This window comes from Lepisosteus platostomus, chromosome 8 (assembly GCF_059453375.1).
Source record: "Lepisosteus platostomus isolate fLepPlt1 chromosome 8, fLepPlt1.hap1, whole genome shotgun sequence".
NCBI lineage: Eukaryota > Metazoa > Chordata > Actinopteri > Semionotiformes > Lepisosteidae > Lepisosteus > Lepisosteus platostomus.
Window position 1 is genome coordinate 20,153,429 of NC_142618.1, and position 27,809 is coordinate 20,181,237.

General features: G+C 39.0%; 1 protein-coding gene across 5 annotated transcripts in view; it reads left to right on the forward strand.

The window, feature by feature from the left end:
- waca (WW domain containing adaptor with coiled-coil a) overlaps nucleotides 1-27,809 on the forward strand; it is a 56,884-nt gene that overhangs the window by 17,468 nt on the left and 11,607 nt on the right. For 3 of the 5 annotated variants that reach the window (XM_088642825.1, XM_088642826.1, XM_088642824.1), the window contains exons 4-7: nucleotides 552-658; nucleotides 20,378-20,493; nucleotides 20,586-20,701; nucleotides 21,116-21,427. In XM_088642825.1, coding sequence (XP_088498951.1) covers nucleotides 552-658; nucleotides 20,378-20,493; nucleotides 20,586-20,701; nucleotides 21,116-21,427 — 651 coding nt within the window. The remainder of the gene's footprint in view (nucleotides 1-551; nucleotides 659-20,377; nucleotides 20,494-20,585; nucleotides 20,702-21,115; nucleotides 21,428-27,809) is intronic. The other 2 variants (XM_088642828.1, XM_088642827.1) reach the window with 1 other exon arrangement.

Genomic DNA, 27,809 nt, shown 5'->3' on the forward strand with positions numbered 1-27,809 from the left:
TATATAATAGCTGCCTCTCATCACAGGTGGTGCGAAACGTATGGTGGGTGAATTGATTGTCCTCCTGTAGGTGAAGCTCTTGGAGAACCTTTAGAATGACGTGTGCCGTATAGATACCAGGCATTATTATTGATATTCGCATGACCCAGCAGACGCTCTTGTCTTCTGTGGTTGAGTGTGAAATTTTCACAAATGGATGTCTGTCATTGTCATAGTCATTAGCATCACCTTTCTACTTCCTCATTCATGTTTCCACTCTGTGAGGTTGGACTTCTCTTACCTTTGTGTTGAGATTTCTGGTTTGGAAATAGTGAAGCATCATTTGTAAAGACCAGAGGGAAGGTCGTATTATGAAAGGTGATGCAGAAACCTTTATTGCATCTTTCACATTGCTTTTTATTAGCATTATTTCCAGATCCCTATTTAAGCCATTTCCTTTGGTTGCTAGGTTTTACTGTTCACATTGGAGAATGTACACTCCGCAAAATTTCAAAATCACAAAATCTGGGACTCAACTTTTTCCTATTAATTGTTCTTTCTTTCTTTTTCAGGGACCAGTTATTCTCCACAAGAAAATTCACACAATCACAGTGCTCTTCATAGTTCAAATTCACATTCTTCTAATCCAAGCAGTAACCCAAGCAAACCTTCTGAAGCAGTAAGTATTATCTGCCCTTTTTAACCTGTGACTTTGAACTTGCTTGTTTTACACCAGGGGGGTTGTCTTTTCTGCATCTGTGGGGTTGCTTTTGTGACACATGGCTGCCCTTAATTCATACCATTAAAGCTTGGCTGAAGGGTGACAGTTGACCACGTACTTGTGTATAATTGATCTTGGACAATCTTGAATGTGATTGATTCATGAAATAGCTTTGTGTTTCACTCTTCCTGTTAACCGACGTTCTTTTACCACATAGAGAGGTAAAAGATCGATGTAATATTCATTTCTGTTTTATAACTTTATTGCTCAGAAGAAAATGCCAAATGTAACTACACTACAAGAATGAATCCAGGTTTCTTACCTTCCATAAAATATACCTTGTTAATCATTATTCAAGTTTTCCATTATTCTTAGGTTAAAGTTCTGTTTACACAATGTCTACTGTATCTGTTTTTGAGGCTTTCTTTGCTTTGCAAAAGTGGAGGCTTTCATAGTCCATACTTCAGTTAAGAGATTTGAAAAAAAGTCTTCAGACTGATTTCAGGTGATTGGTGTATTGTATTTTAATTGACTAATGCTTTTACAAAGGTGCTTATACTGGTTGACATCTAGTGACAATCACATGTATGGGGACAGTTGGTAGTAAAGCTTGGTTCAGCGTTTAGGGATTTAAAGCCAGGACACAAGCTCTTGCAATATGACATAAATAGATGATACCTAATGACAATGCATTTAAGCACGTGATCTCCTTAATATTGCACTAGCCTTGGTTGGGGAGGCCATAAAGTTAGCTGTCCTGAAAAGCACTGGAGATTTGGTTCCAGCTTGGTGTCGATCTTCAATTTCCTGAAAATCATTAATTGTGGATTTCTTGGACTTTCATGTGTGGGTGTGACTGCTTGTAAAGTCTTTAATATGATTGTATGCACTCTGAGGATATGAAATACAAATGCAGTAGCTTCTGTATATTTTTAAGTGTCCTGTTAACTTGCGGGTACTTGCAATACAAGTTGTATTGACCAATTCTGTACCAGAATGTAATGTGTAGACAGCAGTACTGGATGCAAAGTATAGGCATTTAGACGGAAACACTGATTTTGAAGTTACTACAGTAGCCTTTTAATTACATTTGAGTTATTTGTGTGTTAAAAAATATTTAAATGATTGAAATGTAAAAACCTGTTTTCAAGGGTGGTGGTTCTATAATTTGATTACAGAATGATGTGAACATCATACCTAATAAAAAGGCCTGATTCGTTGCTATGTTGTGTTCATAACCTTTAGGAGACTGAAAGTTAGATTAATGTGTGCATGCGCATATGACAAGCTTGAGCATTCATTTCATTTGGTTTGTTTAGAGAAGTGAAGTAGTAAGATTTAGGACTTTTAAATGAACTATTTGCAATCCTGAGTGGTGGTGGTGACTTAAGAGCTGAATTATAAAGAGCTTTATACAACCCCCCTGCATAAACACAACTGCTTTAACAAGGGTTTTTTTCTCAACACGTAGTTCTGAATGTCTTTCTTGCCCATTCGATAGGTGGTGTGTAATCGCTAGTATGCTGTCTTAGAGTGCAGTCTGTAATCCCGAGTGTGACATTAGAATCTTACGACCCAGTTGACAATATAAATAAAGGGTAAAACCAAAAGGCTCGTCTAGCACTACTATTCTGAGGCATGCTGGAATGTCCAGTGTTCCTCTTGGTTTCAGATTTTTACTCAGTGAAGTTTTATAAAAATGTATGCAGTTGGAGAAATAGTTTTCATTTTGGAAGTGAAGGGATGATGTTAGGTCTTCATTCAATTTCAACATCAAATTACCGATTTATGTCTTAACTGGACTATTAATGTCTCTGCTCATTTTTGTTTAATTATGAACTTTTCTGAAATGCAATCAAAATGCATGACTCATTACTCATAACCTTTATTCCTGTAGATCACAATTTGCAAAGTGTAAGGCAAATCACAGTCAAATGGGCAATAACCAGTGCTATGCATATAAAGTCTTTTTAATCTCGTTTACATTTTTGTTACAAGGAAGTGGATGTTAATTTAACAGCAGTGTTTCAGTCTTGTTAATTTTTTAGGCTAAATTACTTTTACAAGATTCTTTTGTTCAAAACCACTGTAGGCAGGCTTCGACCTTTGTATGGCTTAACTTTAAAGATTTTCTTTATTGTGGTTGTGCAGCAGGAATATTTGTAGAACCACAAAGGAATGCAAAACATTCCCCAAATCTAAATGTTCTGCAGCTCTTTACTGTACTCATTAGTGAATCTGCTCCGTTGCTGTGACACATCAGGAGTCTGTCATTCAGAACTGTAAGGAGGACTGTAAAAGTCTATTGTTACGTTGTCTCAAAAGTCATTTTTAAGAGCTAAGCAAATTTCAAGGTTATGACTTCACAACTTGCATGTGTCCAAATCAGAGTGACTGAGTTCTCAGTCATTGGTTTGTGGAATTAAACATTTTAGTTTCTTAAGCTTCAGTGAGTTTGAGCTGCTATGTTCCTTCACACAAAATAAAGGCAGTTCATCTTAAAACTGCATGAAAAGTTGTCAGTCAGATTTGTAACTTTAACCATGTCTGTAACTGAATGGCAGTGAACACTCTGAAGGTCCACCGGCACAGCTTTCAGGTCTCAGAGATGTGTAGCTGTCTGTGTCCCCATGAGCTGGTTACTTTTATTTGGGAGCTTCACTGGAGATGATTTTAGTATCTACGATTGTAGGTGCTATAGCTTGCTAATGTGGAAAAACAGTAATTTAAATCTCTGCTGTTGATTGTTGATATTTCGACCGCTGTCACAACTGGGCTCGAGCTGTACTTCGGGATCCAATTCACCCTTGCCACGATCTGTTTTCACCCCTGGGTTCTGGTAGGAGGTATCGCAGTATCAGAACACTGACCATTCAGAAACATTCTTCCCCCAAGCAGTCCGCATCATAAACAGCTCAAATTAGCACCTGCACTGTTTGTACTATGTCCTGTCTTGGCTGTCTTATAACGTCTACTGTCTAAATTTATTGTCCATGCCTTTTTGTCATTTGTGCCTATTATTTTTCTCTAATGTTACTGGGTACAGTAACAACACTTGTTGTATATGGCAAATAAAAAATCTTGAATCTTGACGAGGACATGCACATGAAGACCTGTTTTGAGTGCACCATGAACAGCACTGTATTCTGGTGCATCCAAAAATGATAGTTGTGACAGTAAAACTAAATCCTCGTTAGGCCCCAATTCCCGCAACGTGAATCTGAACATTTTTGGTTTAATGCATCTCAAGAGTACATGCCACCTAATTTCTGAAGCTCTCGGTTCTCACTTTAACCCTTTATGGCCTGTCAGAACTTCACAGTAAGAAAAACTGAACTCTGAATCTGGGCTTCTTGCCACCTGCAAGGGGGAGGGAGGGAAGATTTTCAGTGAGCAATGACAGACTGCAGGATTGAGTGGACACTGGCCTGAGCTTCTCCAGGCTCCTAAAGAGCCAGATGTGACTCGTGCAGCTGCTAAAAAAAATGCATCTCAGCCACATAGGTGCACCGACTGCAATGTTCTCCTCAGGCAAATGAAAACTGCCCTTATAGGTTTTACCATATTTTTTTCTTTGAGCTCTCGAGTCATGGTGACGATTATTCTTCTGTGAATCTTGCACCTCATCCTTGGAAAATGTGTAAATCGGGTATTTTTATGTACCTAATAAAACCTTCACTCCTCCTGTACAACAATTGTTCGGCAACCTAACATCAGAATGTTCAGTCTGGGTGTATTCAGCGTAGGTGCAGAGAGACACTGTCCTGTCAGGACCTCTAAGCCCTGCTGTCTGCAAGTGTACCAAAACAAAAGAAACGCTTTGGAGATTTTCTATTAAAGGGTTTTACACAAAACCGTTTCAAGCCATAAAGAGACAGCATGCTTGGGGCCCATCAGCAACTGGCAAGTTCACAGCATGGCCTGGGTGAGACCCAACCAGCTGTCTGGTCCCTGTTTCACTGTTCTTCCAGCCAGACCTCATCTCCTCATTTCCCCATTGCTGAATCTAGAGAATGTCGCTGTCTTAGTCTGTACACTGTTTAAAATCGAAAATAGAAAACCTAGAACAGCCTACTGTGGGGAAAACATTTACAAATTATTTTAAAATAAATTCAGTGCAAATAGAAAAATAAATCAAGCTTACCATTGAAAATAATACTAATAAATATCTGTAATTGGCAAAAAAAACTTAGATAAGGATATGTTGTAATCAAAATTTTTCTTTGAGTTAAAAGGCAGAAGGTAATTGTGTGGTCTTAGTTTACATTAAGTTGGACAACTTTAAAAAGCTTTAATTTAGTTTAGCTGATGTTTATTACAATTATTTAAACAAGAATCATTGTGCGATTGTTTTTGTGTGGGAGTTCACACCTATTGATAACTACCTTTACTAGCTAATTAGAAAAGCAAAGTATTTGAATCATGATGTCTTGCTTCTGATTGCTGTTGGAATGGTCTTCTGCGATCTGCTCTCTTTTGAAGAAGCTGGTATTTAACAGTCGAAGTTGTTCCACAAAGTGGGGGTTTAGTCTTGGGGGGGATGTTAAGCATTTTGGTTGGTTTAAAAAAGGTGATGTTATCCAAGGATAATTAGTGCTGTAGATTTTTAGGCTGATTTATTTTTATTAGTGTTCTAGCTTGTAAATCTGCTTTGATGTGCTCTTCCTTCCTCAATACTGGGTTCAGCCTCAGGGTTACTCTTGCTTTAGGACTTCTCCTGCTCACACACACTTACTGATTTTGTCTTTTAATAGGATTTTACCGATGCTGGTGTTCTGTTGCAGGAACTTGGAAATATAACCTGCATTTTTATTCTTTCCAGGGGGTAGGTTTGCCATGTGGTAATGGTCCATGGAAGAAAAAAGGACCCTTTTCTGAGCTGCTTTTACAGTTAGGGTTGGGCCCATTCCTCCCTTATCTCTTCATGGTCTTGACAAAGAGGTTCAGTGGCTCTCAGTTTTGGCTTCGGTTATTTTGCCTTTGAAGCTTTACCCTGCTCCAGTTCTTCATCTTGTCCAAGACCCCTTTCTGAAACATAACTTTGGCTGCTTCAAATTTAGGTTGTTTCTTAGGTCAGATGTTTACTCTTTTGTGATTGAGGGTGGCTTGGTGTGTTCATACTGGACAGAAAAGCTGGTCTGAATTTCAGCTAATATTAGAAGCTTAGACAAAATAATATTGACATAAACATAAAAATATTGGTAGGTTAAACGACTTGGCACCTGTACATGAATGTAGGCCGAAGTTATCTTCTCAATATTTACTTTGAAACTATAGATGGTGCTTCACTTTATATCACTACTTCTTAAAACCCGACTTTAATTTACAGTCGGCGACACGTCTACTGCTTAACTGTGGCTTTCACAATTTTCCCTTTAGAAGTTCATCTTGGTTTGATTTTTTAAAATTTCTCACTTAAATGTGGATACAGATTTTGTTAATGTAAAATGCACGATGAGCGTGCCTGTTGTGAGTTTCTGAATTGCTGTTAACAATTTAAATTAAATTACTTCTAGATCACACATCTCCTGTGTACTGCTGATTGAATGGTAGTCCTATAGTCTTTAGGTTGCAGTTAAGTTTTTCTTCTAACTGCATACAGGCATCAGAGTTTGTGCAAGCATTGGCTTCTGATGAGGTAAAATGTATATCTGCACCGTTGTGTATGCGATTTATTAGTGTGCAGTTACTGATGACATTGTAGTAGCCAACTGCCCAATGTGTGAAGTACTTACACTTTCTTACACGTTACTTTCTGATTATTAACTGAGACGCAATTGCTGCAAGTTACCACTAAATAGGAAACATCGTTGCACGTCATACCTGTGAAGTTCTGCATGGTTAACAGCTTGGATTTATTAAGTCAACGCAAACCACTTCTAAAGCATGTAAATTCATTGAAAAATGCTAATGAGAATGTCTCTCTCTTTTGGGTTCTGTGTGGGACGTGGCTTAACATTCACCTTTTGAGCTAATTTCAGTATGCAGGCTGTTTTTTGTTTGGCTGCACTGCAGTTGTGTAGTATTAAAGTTTTTATTTTTGCTTGGGAAGCAGTTATTCTTGCTTGTATAGGTATTGTGAGCATGAATGTTAATGAGATTTTCATTATTAATGGTTTGCATATGTTCAGAACATAAATACTTCTAAATCCGTGTTAATTATGGGACTGTAATCTGAGAATAAATTGGTTGACATTTGCCAGGGGCCTTTATGGTTCTTCAAGTGGCATGCAGAGAAGCAGTTCTTTTACTGTTAACTGAATGCTTGTCCTTAAATTTCTATGCGAGTTGAACCAGTATAGAGACAGAATATCAAGTCAGGCTTTAAACGCAGGTCTGCTTCAGGACTGGGTTTATATGGCTCAGCACATTCAGATTTTAGTTTTAGAGGATTATAGCACTTTGAAGTATGAACAGAGCAACATATCAGTATACAGATTATCAGATGTCTGCGGATGAATTTGATGCAGTGTAGCCCACATCAACTGCTTTAGGATTAAGGCTTCGACTACTTGTGCAGCTTGAAATGTTTCTTTGTGGAGTAAATAAAACAAAAATTAAGCTAAAAACTGTTTGCTCTTTGTTTAGTGGATGTTACGAACAAGTAGCTATCAAAGAACAGTGCAAGATGTTTATATTTGAATGGCGTTTTGGCTTGTTCAATTTTTATAACCAGGTCATGGCTAGGTTAATATTATTGATAATATACTTTTGGGTAAAATACAGCAATGGTGATTTTCTTAATTAGGAGGTAGGTTGCCTGTACTGGTAAACAGCTTTCGCTGAGGAAAAAATGAGAAACATAGTGTCACGTAGGAATGCTGTGTTCTTATTAATCCCAAACTCTATAAACTGTTTTGTACAGGGTGTTTGCTTGTGGGTGAGACCCGGTTGGTTGTGCTCTTGAAGTACAGTTCTGTACAGAATTGCTGAGATGTTGCAGAATGAGGTTGCCAAGAATCGGGAGATAGCGGTGACCTGTGTGGAAAGCAGACCAGCAAGTAAACAAGGGGAACGTGTGTCGGTGGGCCTTCGTTCAAGAGGTTACTTCCAAATGTTAATTAACAAGAAAGGGCCAGGGCCACTGCATAGGTTGTCAGATGTCACTAAGTCTTGCGTTGTACGTGCAGTTCAGTAATCTGGGTGATGGACATGTATTTGCTCGTGTGTGCATAAATGTAATTTAAAATGAGCTTGCATTATTACCATAACCCATTCCACATGTTTTTGTCATGTGGGGCTGCCTAAAAAAATTCCTTTTTAGTTCTGGGTCACCTTTTACGTTCCAAAAGGTTTCCAATAAACTGAGACATCTGTAAACTTAAATGTAAGTAGCTCCGTTGTTTCTACTGATGCTCTCACGTCGTGTTGACAGTACAGCCTCAGTTTCAGCAAATGAACACTTGGCAGCCTCAGAGCAGTGCTTTAATAACCAGAAGCTGCAAGAGTAAGCCGTCAGACTCATCTGCTTTAGCCGTTTGGAAATCATTTTTGAGGACGGTTAACACGTTTGAAAGGCAGCGCTGCAATAATGAATGACGTGCTATAAGGTCATTGTTGGCAATGCTGTAACAATGAAAACAATATGCGAGTCTGAAAGATTCTGGCTACAAGAGAAAGATTCAAAGCCATGAAAAATATCTATAGCAGATATATGGACACTGCAGTATTTTTACTTGGCTTTAGGTAGCATTTGGGTACAGTTGCCCACATGTTCATTATTACATGTGTCCTCAGTTGCTAAGCTCCCACTTTCAGAGTAAAAGCAGCTCAGTTGATCTGAGCTTTACCTGGACAGCCCAGTCAAGATGAAGTGGGTGAGTGTGAAAGGGGTTATTAGTAGTATTTGAAAGTTTAAGACTTCTGAGAAGTGATTTTATACAGCAACCTTGGTTCTGTTCTCTACAGATGTATTTGTTATTCAGGTGACAGTGCTTTTACTTAGCTATAGTGGGAGAGAAGGTTATGGTCCCTATTAAGATGTTTATTGATCTGCATTTTTAATGCAGGCAATTACATTTTTCCTCCCGTGGAGTATAACTTGAAAGCGTGAGCATAAAAAAATGTGCCCTTGACAGTTCCAGAAACTGAAGTGTACACAGTACGAAAGTTATCCTTTATTAATGCAACAAATTCACAGAATTGTCAGGAAAAATCATTCCCAGGACTTCGATGTAGCACCGTACGGTAAGGTTCATCACCGTTACAAGCGGGATTTTGTTGTAGCTAGATACACCAGTCCAGACAGTTATACTTTGACCCTCCCCTCAGCTGGTCTGATGTACATAAATCAAAAGTATCATACTCCATTGATGATACCAAAACTATGAAAATGCCTAATTATGCCAGTTTTTAGGAAGAAACGTGTGCATAGTGAAAAGGTTTTGATGCTCGGTAAATTTTTCTTGATCGAGACATGTGCGTCATTCGCTTGTTAATCCCCTTTTCAGCAAGCTGTAGAATGTAAATGGTGTTGAGAGCCAAACTTGCATGCTGTAGAGCGTCTCTTCTCTTTTTTCAGTGTTCATCGTAGCTGTGTGCAAATGAAGAGCCATGGCATTTGGATCAGATGGTGCACCTGCTTGTTAACGTTAATGCCTTTACTATCCATGAGTGTCTTAAAGTGTTTTATTCAGTATCCCGAGGTGGTTTGTATGTTACCTGGGTTTACTGGAAATGTGGGGAACATTTCCAAGAAACAGATGGGCATTTCTCAACTGATCAGGTCTTCCCAGGGGAGATGGTTGTGGGGGGTTGCATGTGCTGCTTCCTGCGTCTTGGTGCTTTCCCTTACTCCGGGATGAAGCCTGTATCGGACATGCAGGCCTTGGCCTCTTGGGCCAATACTGTGGGGAAGGCCAGTAATCAAGTGTACTCTGGGCCTCACTCGGCTCATATCTTGTCAGATGGGTGCTTTTCCTCCCTCTGGCGCACTCTAGGTTGATCGTCTTCTAGTCCTCACTCTTGGAGTGAACAGGTTATGCCTTGTAGTTCCGTAAAATTTTTTGAGATGGTACAGTGCCACAACAGGCAAATGTCATTTGCAGAAATGCGTAGGCAATTTTCATTTGTCTTAAAGGTTGGTTTGAATAGAAAGCTTTGCTCCTGTTGACTACCGCAATAACTTAGAAATGTGTGTGAGTAGTGCTTGAGGATGTCTTTTAATTTTGCATTTAAGGTAGCCCTGTTATTCTGGGAATGAGCTGAGCCATGCTTACCTGCGATCTCAGTTGTGATTTTTCCTTCTTGTGCTCTCTCTCCATTATGGATTGATTTGATAATGATTATCCTTACTCACTTCAATTAATAGTTGGATTGATATGTTGTTCCTTTCCTATTCATAATTTCTTAAATGCTGCTTATTTTGTTCATCCAGCTTTATGATATTCTAGCTATTTCCACAGAACCATTCAGCAGTTCATTTGTTAAACGGCAATAATGGAGCACCATTAACAATTGTTCCAACAAGTGGCATGTGCCAGTAACAGCATTTCCTCCAATACAGTGGGTTCATAAGGTCATCATTGGAAGATGAGTGTATAAAACATTTCAGGAGGAAGTCTCAATGACTACATTAATACTAAATGCTCTTCTACACAAATATGCAATAGATTTCAGTATAATAATCATTATAATTGCTTACGCTTATATAGCGCTGTTCTGCACACTCCACTCAAAGCGCTTTACAGGTAATGGGGACTCCCCTCCACCACCACCAATGTGCAGCATCCACCTGGATGATGCGACGGCAGCCATAGTGCGCCAGAACGCTCCCCACACACCAGCTCTCAGTGGGGAGGAGAGCAGAGTGATGAAGCCAATTCATAGATGGGATTATAAGGAGGCCATGATTGGTAAAGGCCAATGGAAAATTTGGCCAGGACGCCGGGGTTACACCCCCTACTCTTTTCGAGAAACGCCCTGGGATTTTTAATGACCACAGAGGGTCAGGACCTCGGTTTTACGTCTCATCCGAAGGACGGCGCCTGTTTACAGTATAGTGTCCCTGTCACTATACTGGGGCACTAGGACCCACACAGACTGCAGGGTGAGCTCCCCCTGCTGATCCCACTAACACCTCTTCCAGCAACAACCTTAGTTTTTCCCAGGAGGTCTCCCGTCCAGGTACTGACCAGGCTCACACTTGCTGAGCTTCAGTTTGTTGCCAGATGTGAGTTGCAGAGTGATATGGCTGCTAATGCAAAATATAAGCATATATTTTGCTATTATGCTTGACAGGTTCATGGTGAAAACTCTGGATTCTCTTTTCAGTTTTTAAGAACCAACCAGTGATATTTTATGATGTGCCTTTTCACAAAGAGATCATTCGAATTGTAAGTTTTTTGTTTGGAGGCAAATGTATGCTAGCTATGGTTCTTATTGCACATCAGTTATTTGTCCAATGGTTACCGGTTGATTTTCTGTGGTACTGTGGCACAATGTTGTATGAACTGCTGAGCACATTCTCCCCTTCTTGCTCTGCTGCAGCTTGCTCAGATTATTACAGTAAATCTGAGAAGCTTGCGACTGAACATTTAAATCGGGCATCCCATAGTTACCAGTTTGCCTTCACTGGAGAAATGTACACTTTTGTCTTCATATGTGTTTTTATCTGTGGGTTTCCTTGGCTGGTTCTGAATCTGAGTTCTGTCTTGACTTCTGTAATCTCAAAGCTGCATTTTGTTTGCTCTTGATGGCATTCTAGCCTGATTGCCTATTTGCAGTTGTCTTTACTGCTTTAACCATTTTGATTTGAAGCTTTTAAAGTCAATACTTTCAATACATATATGAAGTAATTTTGAATGTAGGTTTTCTATAACATTTAAAAATGTGCAGGAAATGTTTGTGTAAATGTTGGCAGCATGCGTTATTTTTTTTCTATATGCAGTGCCTTGTTTGATCAACTCATTAGTACTTAAATTGGAAATGGAGGATGGATTTGTGCAGAACTTCAGTGCATAACATGAGCCTGTATGCAGAACTGCCCCGAAGCGTGTTTCCCGTGTTCCCATGGCGATGAGTGCAACCCCAGGACCCCGTAGCTGACCGCGGCGAGACCTCTAAATGAAACCATTGACTCCTGTCACATGATGGTCTACACTAGGGCTGCTGTCATTTCTCTAGCTCGGAACGTCAGGCAAGTGTGAAAGGGTTTATTTTCCAGTGGACCGGAATTAATAGGACAGGAAATACCATCTACTTTATAAGACCACTGTATTCTGTTGGCTTGGCAAGTGTGGTGTAAAAAAATATATTCTAAATATTCTCTGTTGTGGTCAACCACGAAGCCAGCATACAGCGACATCTCATTTAGATCATTTCTAGAGGCTCTTCACCTTTTAAAGGGCCACTGCAATGCTGTTTTCATATTGAGGGGTTAGAAGGAATCGGCGGTGAGTGCATTTCAAACTGCACTAACAGTAAAATGCACACAGTAACTTGTAGAACCTCTTATTTACATCCCAAAATAGACTACATTTCCAGGTATGTGCAGCGCCATGTTCTGCGGTTCAGAACAAGGCGACAAAACTTCCGGTGACGTGTTGCAACCCTCATGACATTGTAAATGAGCAGGCTTATGAATACCTCTTTTAATCCGATATTGCTTTCGATTCTGAGCTGTAGTGACTGCATGCACATGGCACTGGAACATTTCTGTGGTGAAATGTCAGCTGCACAACCTCTTTTTGCTTGTGCATCACATGCCATGAGTCATTACAGTGACTAGTGAGCAGGAAGGGAACAAAAGCTGCGTCAACATGTACTTCAGTACTTTCACGAAGTTCATAAATTTGTGCTTAATTCAGAATTTGTAAAATTTTTATTAAACGTCAATACATTTATTTTGTTACCGGGATTTAATAACTGGTCAGTGAAATTGGGACTGCAGTTCCCCTTTAAAGCAGTTAGGGGTGATTTTAATAAACTTGAGGTAGTGCTGTACATTTCCAACCAAGCAATTTGTATTTGTGATCATATGATCAAGATACATCTATGGATCACTAGGCTGATCTGTGTTATTGTTATTAATATGCATCATGGTCACCATGTTATAGAAAAGTTGCTGATGCTCTTGAATTGTTCCAGAGAAGGGCTTCCAGATATATTCAGGTGCTTTAGGGAATGCCCCACACTATTCAAGACTAAAACGGTTCAGCAGCTTCTGCCTGTCAGTGAAGATTATAAGAGGGGTACTGATAATAGTATTCAAAATCCTCCAAAGCATTGAGAAAGTCAGCCTGGCAGATTCCTTCGGAATGACAGTGAAACATGAGCCGCATTCAGACGGGGTGCTTTGAGGTTGCCAGAGCAGTGTAAAGGCAAGCAGACATCCCTGAGGCATCCAAACATTTGACCAGCTCCAGAAGCAGCCCCAAGCTGGCTCAGAGCCCTCTCAGCTGCAGTGGAAACGGAAACTCAGCTTAGGTCGGCCCGCACAAGAAATGACATTTTAAAGGACTTCCTCTCACTATCAAGAGAGAAACGAGAGCAGAGTCTTCTGCTTGTGTTATGGCTTAAACAAACCTATCAAAATATGAAGCTTCTGACGATGCCGGCAGTCCTGTAGCTACAAAAATATGTAATTATTTAATACAGCAGACGTGTGATGTAGAAAATATATTTTGAGTATAGAAACAGAGTGTGCTTGAGTGGAATTTATTCCAGTGTGACAACAGAGATCTTCCAAACAAGAAGTAGTCTCATATCCCCCAATGTCGCAGGATTCATGACTGATAAATGTAAGGTACATTGATAAAAGAGCAGGGACTCAGTTAGCAACAGACATGATCACAGTTGTCATGCACACATTTTAGATGAATGCAAATCCCCATCCAGTGTATTGTATTTGTTTTGGGTGCCCTGTGATAATTAGATCAGGAATGTGTGAGTCTCTTGTGTTGACATTGGAACTTATGTTGCCAGCAGCCATATTACCCTGCGACTCACAACTGGCAATCTACTGAAGCTCTAAGTAGGTGTGAGCCTGGTTAGTACCTGAATGGGATACCTCCTGGCAAAAACTAAGGTTGAGGTGTTAGTGGATCCAGCAGGGGGGGGCGCTCACCCTGTGGTCTGTGTGGGTCCTAATGTCCCAATGTAGTGACGGGGGCACTATTCTGTAAAAAGACGCCATCTTTCGAATGAGATGTAAAACAGATGTCCTGACTCTCTGTGGTCATTAAAAATCCCAGGGCATTTCTCGAAAAGAGTAGGGGTGTAACTCCGGCGTCCTGGCCAAATTTCCCATTGGCTTTTACCAGTTATGGCTTCCTAATAATCTCCATCTCTGAATTGGCTTCATCATTCTGTTCTCTTCCCCACTGAGAGCTGGTGTGTGTGAGCAGACGGAGCATCATCCAGATGGGGCTGCACATTGGTGGTGGTGGAGGGGAGTCCCCATTACCTTTAAAGCGCTTTATAAGCGTAAGGAATTCTTGTTACTATTAAATAGAAAGGAGTGAAGGTGTAATTTGCCAAACCTGAACAAGTGGGAGTTTGTGTTTAAACGGGAGTCTCCCGTGTTAATGGTTGGGAAACGGGGTGTTTAGTGGATGAGTAGTTGAAGGGTTGTTTTAATTGCCAATGAATAGATGTGGAAACCATGGAAGTAGCTGCTCGACACTTTAAGGATGCTCTTAAACTGCTGATAAATCATTTCACCACAATTTGAGACTTGTGATGATCAGAATCGCACTACGTTAAGTGAGGGTAACCCTTTTACGTAAAAGGCATGTAAATTTTAATGTTGCAGGATTGCAGGTCTGATGCACAAACAGGAAATATTTAATGTTTTCTACAGGTGCCTAAATTTTCACGTTTTTTGTGGTGTTTGTCGAGATTGTGAGCTATATAGTTTTGCTTTTGTTTAATAAAATATTGACATGGCATGACATTTTGTAATATTCAGCATTACATACTGGACATCAGTGTTTATCACAGATGGAAAACATTCAGGAAATTCTTTGTAGCACTTGCTTTAACGTTTTGTTGACAAAACCTGAATACATAAAAGTATTTCCAAACACTGGGAAAGACAAATTACCAGCCTTCTCTTGATGAATGGTCAGTTGGCATTCTTTTGTATGTGCATTCTGTTTTCCAAATGACCACACAGTTCTCTGGCTGTGCAATTAAGTGTCTATTGTAACTTTATTTCCTTCATATTTGTGATGAAAAGTGGATTTATTTAAAATTATTTTGAGTCTTCTCTATGTACTGTGTTGACACTGCTTGTTACTGGTAGGGGGTATATTTTGTACTGGTGCATAAATTGGATTATCTAGTAATATAACCAAGTTGTGCTGCCTCTTTGAGGCTTAATCCGTTCTTATTTGAAATGTGATTTCCTGTTTTGATGTAAAATTTGGCAATTCAGTCATTTATAGACCTTTGTTGCAACCTAAACTTTCTTAGTTCCATCTGTTTGGTCTGTTTCCAATATTAACAATGAAAGATGTCATTTTAATCGGACGTGTTGTCTCTTGAGTAGTAGTAGGAAATGTTTTGGTACTTGTCGGAAGTGAGAGATGAGGGCTGTTTGCTGTCCTGCACACAGTAAACCAGGGCACTGTTTCACATAGTAAAGAAAATGTAACGTGTAAAACTGCGATGTGTACACATCTGTGTATTGCTGATGTATCTCCCTGCTAATAGGAATACCTGAGTCGTCCTGCTTAGCTGTTATTGTATTGTGGCACCCTGGTTTTGCCACAACATTTTTCTTGTGCCAGTGGGTAATGATAAACGGTGTTTTAGTGCTATAGGCCGGCTGTAATTGTTTTCCCAGCCATGAACTGATTCTCAAAACCTGACAGCCAATGGTATTCGCTAAATGGTAATGGTATTAGATAAGAAGGGTATCAGTCCTTTTTTAGATGCTGATATGTACATTTTATAAGTGTTGTTTTCTTATTCTGTGCAAGAATACCTATTGCTTTCAGCATGCACAAGACTTATTGAATTATTAGAATAATAAAATATAATCACTACACTTTCATTATCCATAGTCCAATACAGAATATAGCTTAAATAGCATAAGACTGTGGGCGGCTGCCCTGCCTTGTTGAACCCAATACCCTGGCTTTATTTAAAATAAGAGCTGAATGAGCCTTTTGGTTTTCAATTGGCTAACCGAGCAATCTTACAGGGGGGAAAGCATGTTCTTACACTTAAGTTATGCAGAGGTGAAATACCAGTTAGCAGCCCAGGGCATCACTGCTCATTACAATGCGTGCCTGTACTTTTCTCATTTGAAAGCTCAAATTTGTACTTGCAGTACACTAGATTTATTATTGCTATAGAAGACTGATACTCGGGTTATATTTTTACACTTAGTCGATGCTAGCCATGACTGTGGCGTTTAGAGTTTGCAAAAGTTGTACTTTTCATATGCTAATCGACATGAAATTACTGGTGATATTGCTGGTGAATGGAGAAATGGCTACACTTCTAGTTTAAAAATGCTATAGAACCCCGTGTTAAATGTATTGATAAATTAACTGTTTTGCATAACGTTTTGGGCTGATATCTTGACAGTTTGATGCATGATGTAATGGAATTTAGAATATACATCCTACTTTAACATTCTAATCAACTTCTGTTAGATAGCAACTCATTGATCTTGGGTGTGCGCCTCCTTTTAGAAGTAAATGCCTCAATAGATGCACATAGTTGGTTCTGAAATTTACACTCATGGGTGCAAATTGGTAAAAACTCCCTTTAAAAATGTAAGTCTCATTCATTGCAAGTGCTTGTAACTGGACGTAGACCTGTTGCGTTTTGGTGACGTTAGACTAGTTTGGCGTGATAAATTGCTATAACAAGTAAGAATTACCAACACTTCTTTATGCGAGCTATTTTTAAATGTATTATAAAGCAGTTATGTGGAGAAATTTGCATGATCTTTACAGTACACATTAACAATACATTACACCAACTTATCCATTTGTTACTGAACACATTGTTTAGAATGTTAACTGTGCAGTCAAAGAATACAATTTATAACTGTACAAGTAGCAAGGTATATGGTGGTATAGATACTGGGCATTTGTAGTACATGCAATCAAAATAAGATTTCAGATGATAAAACATTTTCTGTTAAAAAGTGCCTCCTGTTCTTGTTTTTTCCAAGTTTCCTCTCATCTTTTGGTTTGTGGTTCACAGCTGATTTTATTCAGTGCCATTGAGGATTTTGAATGGAGTCTGTGGACTTATCGGCTCATTAAGGCATTTTTTTTTGCCATCTTTGATTACCAGACATTAGGAGATCAATCCATCTAGAACATGGAACCTCCCACACCCCTGTCGCCTAGACACTAGCTGGGTTTGGAATTCCTAGTCCATAGGAACAAGTGTCCCCTTTCACTTGAACAGCGGAGCCAGCCTGTTGCTGCTTAGCTTGCAAGACTAGAGGAAATCAGGCCTTGAGGCAGCCTGGATGTTGAAAAGTATGGAATTCAATTAGCTGTTCGCCAACTACATGAAACAATTAACTGGGCAGTTTAAAGCAGAGCTTCTCAACATTTCTGATGCCAGATACCAGTTGGCTGTGTTTCAGAATTGTCATGATTTGCCTTTTTTTTTACATTTGTTTACATAACCTTTTAATTGGGCTGGCCTGCATGTAAATATACATTAAATGAAAGTGTGCAAGCTGTGGTTTCACAAATGGAGCTATCTGAATCTCACCGTGTTCAGTACAGGTAAGGTGGTCAGTGCTTTTGCACAGTTTTCTCATCTGTTGACTCCTAGTGAAATGTTTAAAATTAGTCGACCACCTTAAATAGACTGTGCACGTTGTACCGAAGTAGAAATTCTCTGACATGTACCTGACTAAACTACATGCAGAAATGTGTATCGTCATTCTTTAACATTCTGTATATTCCACCACGCACTGCATTCTACATGAGGCTGAGTCGCACATACCTGAAACACACTTATTATTAAATGTGTGGCATGTTACACAATCTGTAGCTATGAAATAACTGGATAAATACATTTAGCAATGTCCTAATTTTAACTTCAGCAAATTAATAATGTTTGGTACTTAGTATTTAAATGTCTGTGGTGCTTTCTGTAATAGTGAAGCTATGTTATCTACCAAGATGGAACTAACAGCGGGGAAACATCTTTAATCAAACTTGACCTTAACTGGTCAGATGGATGGATAAGCAGGTCATTGATCAGTTAGCGTGCCACTTCTTGTATGAGAGGCAAATAATTATGGCAAGTTGTACAAAATGTGTGCAGAGGATTGGGGATAGATTATTTTTCTGCACTTAACACTCTAGAAGGAAGCTAACTGGGTAGCATGTCCATTTACTTGAGCAGTGAATTACATTTTGTGAAACTGACAACTTTTTTCAATTTAATAAACGTGAGCCACTTTCTCCTGAATTTCTTGAATTCAATCTTGCACACACCTGCCGTCCCTGGGCTGGTGATTGAGTAACACTGCTCTGAGGAACCACTCCTCTTCTGCATTCTAACAGAAATGCGAAGTTTTATGAAAGTGGCTGTTTCATACCTTTTGCTTTCTTTTGTGTAAGAAGCAGATTGTAGATTGGCAGCATTGTTTTATCCCAAGCCTTATAAATATCACCAAAATTAAAATATTTCATTAATAATGTAATTGATTTACATACTTTTTGAGAAAACAAGTGTTTGATTTTCTCCTTGTTTATAGGATCTACTCCTAATAGAGTTTAACAGGAATCTGAGTAAAACGTTCAATCTGTGAATTAAGCAAATTATGAACAGGTTTGAAGATTCCTGCAGACGTGCTCCAGGCCTTTAAAGATTAATACGAGTCAACGGGTAACCTGTCTTGGTCTTCATTTCTCTCGTTGTACTTGTATATGAATGTGAGCTTGTTTCTGCAAGATTCTAACTGAGCAGAGAGACAGCGGATTTCTGTTGAATGTTTTTTGATTGAAGGCATGGTGATGATGTGAAAATGCCACATGAAACAGCAGCCCCTTCAGCCTTTAGCCTTTATGAAGTGCTCTACCGACATCTTGAAGTGATTGAATTTCACTTGCGTGCTGAGGTTCTAAATTCAATAAAGCCTGTAGCCTGTAAGAGGTTGTCCGTGGTGTGGGGCCACAGTGTGGAAAACAGTGGGCTCAGATTCAAGGCTGGGGGGTGGGTGGGGGATTCCTGTCATACCCTTGACCAAGGTGCTTCACTCAGATGGCTCCAGTACAAGATGGGAGGAAGTATAAGTTGCTTTGGGTAAAAATGTCAACTGAATAAAGTCGTGGTAATTGAAACAGATGGCCAAAATTCCATTATTGCCTTATTAGAACACAGCTATGCAATTCTTTAAGTTTAAGTTTTAGAGCAGGTTGGTAGACTGGCTAATACATTTGAATAAACTGACAAAGGTCTTATGCGGTGAATTCTGTGCAGTGTACAGAAATTATACAGTGTGAATTGTGCAGTGAAAAGTACTCGAGCATCTCAAGCCTTCCAAAAAATTGGTGATTTCTAGAATGTTGTAAAGGTGGTTCAGTTTGAGGTTTTTGAAAATGACGGCTTTTCATTGTGTTCTTCAATAAGTATCAAGAACAGCCTTTTAAGCATTTGTATTTTTTGGGGGGAAATAGTTAAGCTGTTAAATTAATCATTCGGGGTTTTTTGTGAAAAACATCCAGAATTGTTACAGAATTGATGTTCTCCGTTTGTCTTAACATAGGAAACCGGTTATTTTCAGTTGTCAGTTCAAGTGACCCTTAATAAACAGAACCTGTCTGCTATTTTTTAGGAAGGTATATGGAGCGGTATTCTAAAATTACAGGTTAAATCCAAAGATTTTTTGGTAGGTAGTCCACTGTTATGGTATATGAGCACACATGTATGGAGACGATTTGGCCTGTATTTGCCATTTGTGACCGGTGTGCATCGTTTATGGTTACAGAGCTCCCTGTAGCATAGCTGGAGATCTGCACATGTTTGTTCTGTGAACTGTGTTGGAGCTGATAAAACGGTGAGAATGTCTGTACAGTGTTTATAATTGACATAACATTTTTAAATATTCTATAAATGTCTTTCACAAATTATATTGTCAACTCAAACTTAACAGTTGCTGAAAGATTTGAAACATTGTTTTACCCTTTGAGAACAGTATTTTAATTGGAGATTAACATAAAAGTATTGCAAAATCCTTCAAATTTGTGTACTTTTGAGAGAACTTGTCTTCAGGGAGCAAACTGTAAAATAGTTTACAATATAATATCTTTTAATGCTGATTTACGGGTGGTGAATTGGTAATAAGGTTATTCTTCAGTTTATTCATCTTAGTATATGTAAATGAGCCCTTAGCAGCAGTAGGATAGCTGTTGTTCTGTACCTTTTCCATTTTAAAATTAAAGGTTCCTTTTTATGTTTAGGAAGCTTTTGTCTGTACTGTCTTTAACATTGATATAATGCTCCTTTTTGTCAAGGTGTATCTTCAGCTGTCACCTAATTCCCTTTTGATTTTAGAGCATGACTTTTCTCTGTGGTTGTTTGTATAAGTACATGTAAATGATTCAAATCTCTTTTTTTTCCCCCAAACTTCATAAAAGTGTTACCCCGGTTCAAAGCATACTGAGTGTACCAGCTTCAAGCTTCTTTTATCCCCAATTGTTCCTCTTTTTGTTTAGTCGTCTGTAACCAAGTGCTTTATTTTTACAGCCTTATGAACCTGCAGACGATTGGTCTGAACACATTAGCTCTTCTGGGAAGAAATACTATTACAACTGCAGAACAGAGGTTTCACAGTGGGAGAAACCCAAAGAGTGGTTGGAGAGGTATGTCACTTTTCTATATGTATTTTTATGCCATACATTTGATTTTGGAGTATTAAATTGATGCCGTATCTGCTTCTGTCTTGATGTTTCAGAGAGCAGAGACAAAAGGAAGCCAGTAAGATGGCAGTCGTTAACAGTTTCCCAAAAGACAGGGATTACAGACGGGAGGCAATGCAGGCTACAGCTACGAGTGGGTTTTCCACTGCAAGTAAGTATCGAGTGTTAACTGGTGAACTGGTGTGTGACGCTGAGCAGTTACTGTACAAGTGGGAAAACATTGTTTGTAGATGTGATTTGTTTTCCGAGTAGCTGAATTATTGGAATTGGCATCTGTAAAAGTAGCCTTGCTAATTAGTGGATGCTACTGTTATTGATTACAGGTAGGCTTTGCACATCTCTTGTCAGTGTGTTGAGATTTCTGTCCATTATGTCTAAAATAGTAGACATCTGAAGCATCCAGTACAACAGTAGCACCATGTAAGACGTGCATTTTAATAGGGAAAAATAAGTCAGCAGTAGATGGCATGTTACTTTTGCTAGGCCTTCGCCGGTTAAATACCGTCCTAATGGTAATGTTTCCCCTTTATTTTCAATGCAACGTCACTGTGAATGTGAACTAAAGTGGAAGAGAAGCATTCCAGTGAGGCCAGTAATGCGCACCCTCAGAGTATTTTGCCCCTGACAAGCAGACACAGTGACAGAGACTACCGAGTGACCAGAGTAGAGACTCACAGTAGTGCTGCTCCAGTACAGAATACCAGCAAAACAGTGGTTCACCCAGCAGCTGCTGCCCCAAGCGCTATTCCTTCTAATGCTTTTACTCAACAACCTGGCCGCCAGCCAAACAAATCCTTTGCTGCAAATGGAGCTGCTGTTTTATTGAAACTACCAACATTCTCCTTACCTACTCCAGTACTGAAAACTGAAAACAGAGGTATGTATAAAGATGACTTCTGAAAATGCTTTATATTAAGGCATAACAATGCAGTGGATGATTTTTCACTTGGATAGACTAGCTTAGCATGATTTTTTTTTGTGTGTTCAAACCCATACTGAGAATTTTACCTTCCGAGAGGCAGTCAAACTGATATTTAAAATGTCGGTATTTCAAGGTTTTAAGCCACTACAGGGTGTTCAGCAGCTTGTTTCCGAATGCATATAAGGGTTTGGTTGCTCACTTGTTTGTAAATTTCCCCCAAAGTCCGTTGAAATGTCAGCAAGTTCTTTTGCCCTGAATAAACTAGTTACTGCGTAAAAGAAGGAAAGAATATGATGAATGCACGCAACAGTGCTGTTTCAACAGTTCATAGAAAAGGTGCTTATTTAAGAAGATTGCTTTTTTTTTAGACCTGTAGCATAAACTGTTTGATTCCCTGCAAGTTTGTCCAGTTGTAGCAAGCTAGTTGGTTGGTTCAGTCACCCTTCATGAATTAGAAAGTTGTTCTAAAGCCTTGTGTTAAGTGGAATTATTTTTAATTTGCTCTTGAAAATTGTGATGTTAGAGTTGTGTAGCTGTCCCATCAGTCTTTAATCATGCTTGTTTAACCACGGATTAAGGTTTTTCCATTTTGTATTGAAAATAGAATGCTAGAAACTCAAATGTAGGTGGAAAGGCACTGGGTTCTTCACAGAGAGATGAGGTTGATGCAAATTGTTTGCTGGAAACAATGTTATATTTTGAGCTAGTATTCTAAAATGCCTTCTCATTGTACATTGTGAGATACTGTAGATAACGGCATCTTTCTCAGGAAATTCTGGATACTTAAAATCTGTTATCGTGTCAAATCCATTGCTTGCGCGCATGCCCAGACTCATGAATGGCAAGCTGAAAACAATATAATGTTTGAAAGAGCATTATCATACCCAAGAGTTACAGAATCATGGAAAGGCAAACTGCAGTAAAGGGAAGTGAAACTTTGTGCACGCACTGGAGTACTTGAATTTGTGAAGGAACGTGGGAAGCAACCTGGAAAACATCCCACTCTGTCACATGAACACCGGTTTTTTTTTCCTGTTATCAAGACTTGCTGCTTCCAGCTTGCATTAACCTTAATGTAAAAATCCAACATATGCTTGTAGGCACTGTTTGTAATGAAACGAGAAGAACAGTACTCTCCTTCACTGTTGTACTCTTTAACGGGGGGGGCTTATCCAGAGTGCTGCAGAGCTCAGTGTATAACATTTTCTTTTAAAAGGCTGCCATGATAAGATTCTTAATGAAACAAAATGTTGATTTGTTTCTTGATCTTTTTTTATTGATATCAAATTGTGAATAATATTGCAGTGTACAAATAAAGCTGTTACCCATATTTAATCGGTGGGACTTTAAACACCCAGAAATCAGTATTGTAAGGTGTATGCAGTATTTCCAGAAACGTCCAGCGGTTTTGTGAAAACATCCGTGAACTGCCCTGTATTAAAATTATTTGTTTTATTAATTGTACCCATTTGTGTCCTAGTTTGCTGGCCTCCTTAGTCAAGGATGGAAAAAATGCACAAAGCTGATCTATAGCTGATGAATATCAAAAACTGTTTACCAAAAAACTGAGACTGAAGATGGCCATGCATTTCATTCAAACAAGAATACTTTTTATTAGTTCTGTTCATTATTAAATTTTGGCAAAATTAATATATTTCTTAGTGAAATTTGATATAATTATTTTAATGTACATCAATAGTGTTTGGTGCTACTTGCCTGCTCTTGGGTCCTGGAAATTTGTTAGGTGAGGAAACTTCAATTTCTGAATATACACCTAAACTTTATATAAATGGACAATGTTAAGGCTGTGGGTGAGACTTATAGAAAATTTGCATTTACTAAATGTGTCACCCAGATGAAGGGTGCCTGCTAAAAATCGTAACCCTGAGTGCAATTGAAATGTGTGTCAGGATGGTAAATGGCTTAGGCTTTTGTCATTTAAGATGCCTGAAAGTGTGTATAAAATATGTATATGTTTTTCTGTCCAGCAATGTTTTAATACAGTGCCTTGGTTTTATATAGTACCATTTGTGTCAAGACCTGAGCACATTATAGTTTAGGCAACAAATCAACATACTGTTGGTAGAAAACCTGACACAAAAAACATGTCCATATTAAAAGTTGGGAAGTAATAGCCTAAAGAAATTTTTTAATTGCTTTTAAGTACGGATGAGAAGCTTCAGGTCTCCAGCAGAGATTTCCGCAGGGTTGGTGCATTACTGTAGTATGCCATGTAATCTTGAAAAACTTGCCATCCTTGATGTATTTTTAGCCTTTCTCTCTCTTCACAATTTACATGAATTTTTGGCATTTTACATGATCTGGAATATGTTTGAAAGATGCACAATGCTTAGTAAAACAATGCTGTTTCACTTGGGTAGACAGTGGGATTGGCAGACAATCTAATTATTTCCTTTAGTACTGCTTCTGTAGGCCAAATAAGTCTTTCTGCTGCCACCTTCTGGACTGTAGTTTAGTGACTGCTTAACTTCATTCCAGAAATTGTAATATAGGTCTTGTTGCTACACTGGGTGGCACAGTGACATAGCAGTTAGCACTGCTGCTCCTGGGTCCTGGATGTGATGGGTATATTTTGTGTGCTCTGGTCTCCCCTCACTTTCCAAAGCTGTATCCCTGCCGTGTGATCTGTATTTCCAGCCTCTCCAGGTTGCCATGTCCCTTACCAGGAGTGAGCAGCTCTGATGCTGAACGGATGGGCTGTCGTTGCAGTGAAGTGCTCAGACCATTGTAGTAACAGCACCTCAGACGACGGCAGTTTTCTAAGAGGCATAAGTTGGCGTCAATGGAACTGTCTAGGGTAGTTTTAACTTGAATTCTGGGACATTGTGTCCGAACATTGCTTTAATTGATGTACTATTTGGACGCAAGCTTTGAGAATCAATTAGTGCCTTACTGCTCCTCTCCAATGGTCTTAACATTCCCCGAGTTCAGAACACAGCACTAAGAGGAAAATTAATTGAGAAGTAACTCGTTGACGATTCTGAGGCTTACCTTGGCACAAGATGAAAATGAGCGCTGGTGTATCCAGCTGGAGTTTGAACAAATCTGATGCACAACTGTCCCACCGGAAGTTGTAAAAGTATAAAAATAGACTTGAGGTGCACCAAAATATTTACCATCTGCTCTTGAAGGCAGCCCTGCTGGCTGTCAGGCTTTCTTTGTCACGTTTTTATAGCTTTTAAAGGGCAACGGCAATGCTTTTTTCATATTTAGGGGTTGGAAGGAATGAGTATTAATGAGAGCATTTCAAACCGCAATAACAGTGAAATGCACACACTAGCTTGTAAAATGTACATCCAATTTACATCCCAACACAGACTACATTTCCAGGGGTGCGCAGCTCCATGTTCTGCGATATAGAATGAGGCAACAGAACTTCATATGACGTGTGCAGCCCTATGATATTGCAAACAAGAAGGCTTTTACATGTCTTTTAATTCAATAGAAATATTGCTTTTGATTGAGATGCTTTCGCCGACAAATAAGTAGTAGCTCTGCGTGCAGATCATGTTGGAACTTTCCTGCGGTGAAATGTCAGCTGCACCACCTGTATTAATTTGCTCGTACCTCGTGTTACATTTCTTACAGTGCCTAATGAGCAGGAAGGGCCACTCATTTGTGAATCGTAATTTATGGGAAGTCGACGCAAGTTTGCGACAATGTGGCAACTTGAAGTACTTTCACAAAGTTCACAATTTTGTGCTTTATTTGAAATTGGTCATTTTTTTCTATACCATCAATTAATTTGTTACCGACATTCAATAACAGTCTGAAAACTCGGGCCTGCAGTTCCCCCTTTAAATGGAATAAATGTAGACATTTTTTGCAGATTTTAATTCAAAATAATGATAGTCTTAATGAACTCCCTTTATTTAAATCAGTGGTCATCCTTTCTATAATCATTAATTATTGGTTGGTTAAAATGATCATGTTTAAGCATATGGTTGTCAGAACTAATACCGTTACTCTGTGGAGTTTTCAGGAATTCATTGGGAGGCTTAGTTACAGTACCTTGCAAAAGTATTCAGACCCTTGACCATTTCTCTCAATTTACTGAATTACAAATCCTACACTGAAATTTAGATCTCGGATATTTTTATTTTTAAGCGCTGAAACTCAATTAATTATTTTAATGTGACATTGTTTTATGTTTCAAAAAGGCTCAAGTGCAGAAAGTGCAAACAGCTTAAGACTTGCCAGACAAAAGTTTTCGAACAGCTACCCTAGTTTTGAGTTTCAGTTCATTGAAGTTAAAATATCCTAGAGAACTAACTTTTAATGTAGGGTTTGTAATTCAGTAAAATGAGAGAATTGGTCAAGGGTCTGAATACTACTAATTGGTCAAGGGCACTGTATGTTTGACTTACAGGAGTTCTGTATGTATTGGAATTAGATTATGCATGGCAAAGCATCATTTGAGAGACATTTCAAGGAAGACACTAACATAAGCACCATTTAAAGTTCAATTGGATATCTACATTTTAAGAAACAACTGACATTTCTGTTGTCAGTTATATTTTTATGAATGACAATTTCCAATGTGAAAAAATCAATCTAGAGATTTGATATAGGTCCAAATGAAAATGAATCAGTTTTAACAATTTTAACAAGAGAAGGTCAGTGATAAACTAAGTACAGTCAATCACCTAAGTAGAGGTTTTTATAGTACTTTTAGATTAATTCTCATAAATACCTCTGGAAGCTGAGATTTTGTAAATGTGTCAACAAGTACACTACCTGTAGTAGTACAGTACTGCTATGTTTCCTATCCTGGTAAATGACTGCCAGTTTTTAATTAACTTTTCTTATTGTGACGGAAACAATTTAAGCATCAGAAGATAATGCAAACCAAATATTTACGTTGTTGGAAATCTTTTGTCTGGCAAGTCCTATGCTGTTTCCACTTTCTGCATGCGAGCCTGTGGTTCGATTCAGCCCCTTTATTCATCCCCAGAGGGGGGCAATTTAAGCATATGGTGAAAAAATAAAGTAACCAGGTTGTGCAAAAAAAGATGAAAAGTGAAGGAGTGGCATTTTTATGTTGAGGTCCAAAGTTCCCTTCTAAAAATATTAACATTATGGTATGACTGGTTGAGTGCTTGGTTTAGGTGATGCCTGGCCAATTGTGATTTTAATTTAAATTGTCGTTCACAACCTCAGAGTTGTCTCCCTTTGAAGCTCAGCACCATGAACCCATATACAAGCATAGTGATTGTTTTGTCCTTGTAGCTGTTTCTGCAGGCCATGATTTAGTCTTGTTGGAAATGGATGTTTTCAGTAGAGAGACAATTATCATTGTTCTTACTAACATGAGGCTATTTATAACTATAGGTTTATAGACGTATTAAGCATATATTTTTGTAATTGATTAAATATTTAATCATTTTTGTTAATCATTTACACCTGATTGCAATGTTTAGTGTATGAGCACTAAATTATCTCATCGGTCAGTGTTGATTGGGAAGGAGTGATTTTTAATCTTTTGATTTTCAGCAGGTCAGACATTCGAGAACCAGAAAGAACCCTACGTGCCGTCAGTATGTTGGAGCCTGGCCTAGATGAGCATGCTGTGTCTTGCCATCTGGGGTGTTCACAGTCAGTGATTTCTGGGCTGGGCTGATGTTTTAGCCAAACAAGTGAGGTTATCTAGTTAGGAAGCTTCAGTTGTGACTGATAGCATCCTGGCTCTGCACTGTTACACTGAACAAGTTCTGGGAAAATCCTGACTTTCCTGCGAGCTCATCTCAACAAGATACTGTTCAAGTAGGACAGCACACATCCTTGTGCTGCTCATTTCACTGTGGCTCTCTTGAGAGACAAGACTGTCGCCGTTAAGACTTTTGTCACAGATGCCCTTGAGCTTCCTTCAACATTTGCTAACTGAGCCAGCACAATGTGCGGCATCTAAGGCAAAGAGGTCAGTGAGCAGGTTCATGTTTGTCCAGACTCTACAAGACTAATGAGACAGACTCCCAGCAAAGAGCATCCAGAACCAGGTGCAAGACGTGCATCATAGATGTAGAGCTTGTATTGCTTCCGTCGGTGGCCCCATTCTATTAACCTCTCTTCACTGTAGATGCCCTCTTGATCAAACCCGCTGGTTTTTCATTCAGCTTAATCAATTTGCATGAGGTGAAGAGAAACCAGAGTACGTCTGTTCAATAAAGTCAGTGTCCCCGTTTCTTTGTAACCTAGTTGATTTGTTTGCAGTTAAGTCTTTTGATGCTCAGTATAGTTTCATTATTGGGCGTTGTGAGTTCATGTATTGTGAAAATGTTTTGTTTCCATATAAGCGAGCTGTGTTTTGCACTGCAGG